This window comes from Microtus ochrogaster, linkage group LG4 (genome assembly GCF_000317375.1).
Source record: "Microtus ochrogaster isolate Prairie Vole_2 linkage group LG4, MicOch1.0, whole genome shotgun sequence".
In the NCBI taxonomy this organism is placed as follows: Eukaryota; Metazoa; Chordata; class Mammalia; order Rodentia; family Cricetidae; genus Microtus; species Microtus ochrogaster.
The window spans coordinates 56,140,933-56,143,854 of NC_022030.1; the positions used below are offsets into that span (position 1 = coordinate 56,140,933).

Consider the following 2,922-nt stretch of genomic DNA (forward strand, 5'->3'; position numbering starts at 1 on the left):
TAGGAAGACCCGGGCAGAAATGGAAAGATGGAGGCGCAGACAGACGGAAAGGGTGAACGAAGTTGGGGGTGCCCTTCCCGCGATCATCCCCCACGCCCACCCCACACCCAGCAAATCCAGACACCGCGGCCTCTGGCGTCCTAGCCTCCACCTTCCCCTGCGGGGCAGGGGTGGCTCCTCCTCGGCCCAGCCTGGGCATAGAGCGGCGATAATAGCGGCGGAGGCTTGATGGTCCCGGGGGTTCCGGGTGTGTGTGAGGGGCTGGGGCGGGGGGCGGGCGCGGCCCCTGGGAATCCCTAGCGGTCCAAGTTCATAGTCCAGTGCTTGGCTCCGGCCGCGCAGCTGTCCCTGGCGGTCGAGGAGGAGGTGGTGGACGGGCCTCCGCTCGGTGGACCCCCGGTGCCTGCCGCGGCCTCGCCCTCGTTCTTGAGGTCTTGAAAGACTTGCGTGAAGAAGTGGGGGTCGGCGTTGAGTCGTAGCATCTGCGGGCTGAGCCGCTGGATGAGGCGCAGGCAGCGCTGCCAGAAGCGCTCCTTGTCGGGCTCCACGAGGAAGGGCTTGAGCGGATAAGAGATCTCGTTGCCCATGTAGGAGTAGGCGAGGTAGAGGCAGGTGAGGAAGGCGGCCTGCAGTTCGGCGGCCGACGCCAGCTCGTCCCCGCGTAGCGACTCGCGGCACAGCAGGTATACGAACACCAGGTTGGCGGGCGTAATGAAAGCCTGGTCTTGCCAGCCCTGCAGCAGCAGCGAGCGGTCCACGCCGCGGAACCAGCCCACCAGCTCGCCTGGGCTCAGCTCCTTGAGGCGGTAGCAGCGTCTGCACACGAAATCGCCGAGGCAGCGCAGCAGCTCGCCCGTGGACGCCTGCACGATGACCCGCCGCGGCGAGCCTCCGGGCGCCGGCGGAGCCGCCTGCGGGGCTGGGGGTGGCGGCGGCGGCGGCTTTCCCCCGCCTGAGCCTGGTGGCGGGGCGCCCGCGCTGCCCCCCGACGGGGGCTCGCAGGTGGCAGCGGCCGAGGGCACCGTGGGCACAGGCACGGCCAGGGGCTTGGCGGTTCCGCCACCGTCGGAGGCGTCGCGGCCCTTGCGCAGAAGGTTCTCGCGGTTGCGCTGCTGGACCAAAGGGTCGGGACCAGTGGACGCTGGCTTGGGCGTCACCTTTTTGCTGCCTTTCTTCTTCTTGGCCGAGGCTGCCACCAGGCGCTTCCAGGTGAGCGCCGAGATGAGCACGGACGGCCGTTTGAGCCGGCTCTCGCCTTTGCCGCCCTTGCCCGCCGGTGGCGCACTGTAGCCCCCCAGCGCCTCGTCCCCCGCGGGCGGCGCCTTCTTTTTCTCCTCCGGCAGCCCTCCCGGCCTCCGGCCCTTGGCCGAGGAAGCAGGGGAAAGCGACAGCACCGTGCCCATCCTGCAGAGCGGGGCCGGCGCCCGGGCCCCGGCGGGAACCGCGGGCGGCGCCGCTGCTGCTGCAGCCCCGGGGGACCCGGCGGTGGGGGGCCTAGCCCCGGCCCCGGCGCGCGGACGGGCGGGGGAAAGGAGCCGCTCTGCTGCGCCGCGGCGGCTGCTCTGAGCCGAAGCTGCGCCAGCTGCAGAGTCAGCCCCACCCCTTGGGCCCCTTCTTTCGCCACGCCGCGCCCGCCTCACGCAGCCAATCCTGACTCAAGATGTTTTTGATCGGCAGTTTCTCTGACCAATGGAATTTCTCATGTTAATCTAAAGTCCCGCCTTACCCACCGCCCGGAGTCTTCGGTCTCTTACCTTTACCCAAAAGGGGAAAGGGGGAAATGAGGAAAGGAGAAAGGGAGGGGGTGTGATTCTGGGGTCCCTTTCTCGGCCTGAGTAGTGCGGGGACGGGGGAGGGATTGAAGTGAGATGGAAATAGCTGTTTCCATCTCTTCCTCCAGGTCCTAAAACCGTGGGGCTGAATGTGTTTTGATACTCTGGGTCCAAGCCGCAGTACAGAAGCCATGGGAACAGCCTTTCATTTACTCACCTTTGAGTTTATTTAGTAGGCAATATGGCTGTGAGTCGAGACACCCCAGCCGCACCTGCTGGCGTCTCCAATCTGGACGTCCAATTACATTCCTCTTCGTCGCCTCCCCATCCCCCAGCACTTCCCTGCTCTGTGAGAGAATGCTAGTGGATGGGACTTTGAGCAATCCCACCCTTCCTCCTTTGCAAGAGGAGTCTTTGATTCCTGGGGTGGGAGCAGGGAGTCTCAAGATAAGTCCCTAATGCTTCCCTACGTGATTCCCTGCATCTGCTTCTGACCCCTGGACAGCTCCTTTTTGATTGGTTGTCCCACCAACATATTGATCTCACCCTGGGGTGGGTGATAGATGGTTGGACTCTAGGGAACTCTGCAAATTGGATCAGTTGATGACCGCAGGCTGGGACAGCAAATGGGGCCTTCTGTGTGGTAATAGGCCCGGGAGGGTTGGCTCAACTTCCAGTCAAGACCTGGGTCCATGTTGAGGTGGATTTTAATCGTTAAACAGCGTCTTGCTGCTCAGGTCCCAGCTGATCCCACTCCCAGATGCTAGCTAGCTGCTAGACCAGGTGCTGCTGATTTCTCCGGATCCTTCCATTCTCTCCGCGGTGCCCATAGGCCTTTGTCCTAGACTTTGGAGTCTTTCAGCTTTACCTGCAGGTTATGAGCACCCCTTGTTGTGGACCTGTTCAGAGTACCTTGTAGGACCCTTCTCTCCCAGCCATGCTGTAGATTCCATGCCAGAAGTCTCCCAGTTTCTTAGGTGTATCTTGGACGCTGGCATAGGGGGTGGGCTTGGTGGACACAGAAGTCCCTGCCTGTGGATTTTTCAAAATTGTTCTTGAAGCCGGGCGGTGGTGGCGCACGCCTTTAATCCCAGCACTCGGGAGGCAGAGGCAGGCGGATCTCTGTGAGTTCGAGACCAGCCTGGTCTAC

At 63.2% G+C, this 2,922-nt stretch overlaps 1 protein-coding gene across 1 annotated transcript; it reads right to left on the reverse strand.

Moving 5' to 3' along the window:
• Positions 1 to 206: 206 nt before the first annotated feature.
• On the reverse strand, positions 207 to 1,577 carry Cdk5r2 (cyclin dependent kinase 5 regulatory subunit 2). Its single transcript, XM_005361616.2, has one exon. It carries the CDS (start codon positions 1,401 to 1,403, stop codon positions 297 to 299), a length of 1,107 nt encoding a protein of 368 aa, XP_005361673.1. The 5' UTR covers positions 1,404 to 1,577; the 3' UTR covers positions 207 to 296.
• Between the last annotated feature and the right edge of the window lie 1,345 nt (positions 1,578 to 2,922).

Bases quoted from the DNA above. Each gene is read 5' to 3' on its own strand.
- Cdk5r2 (XM_005361616.2), bottom strand. From the start codon at position 1,403: ATGGGCACGGTGCTGTCGCTTTCCCCTGCTTCCTCGGCCAAGGGCCGG.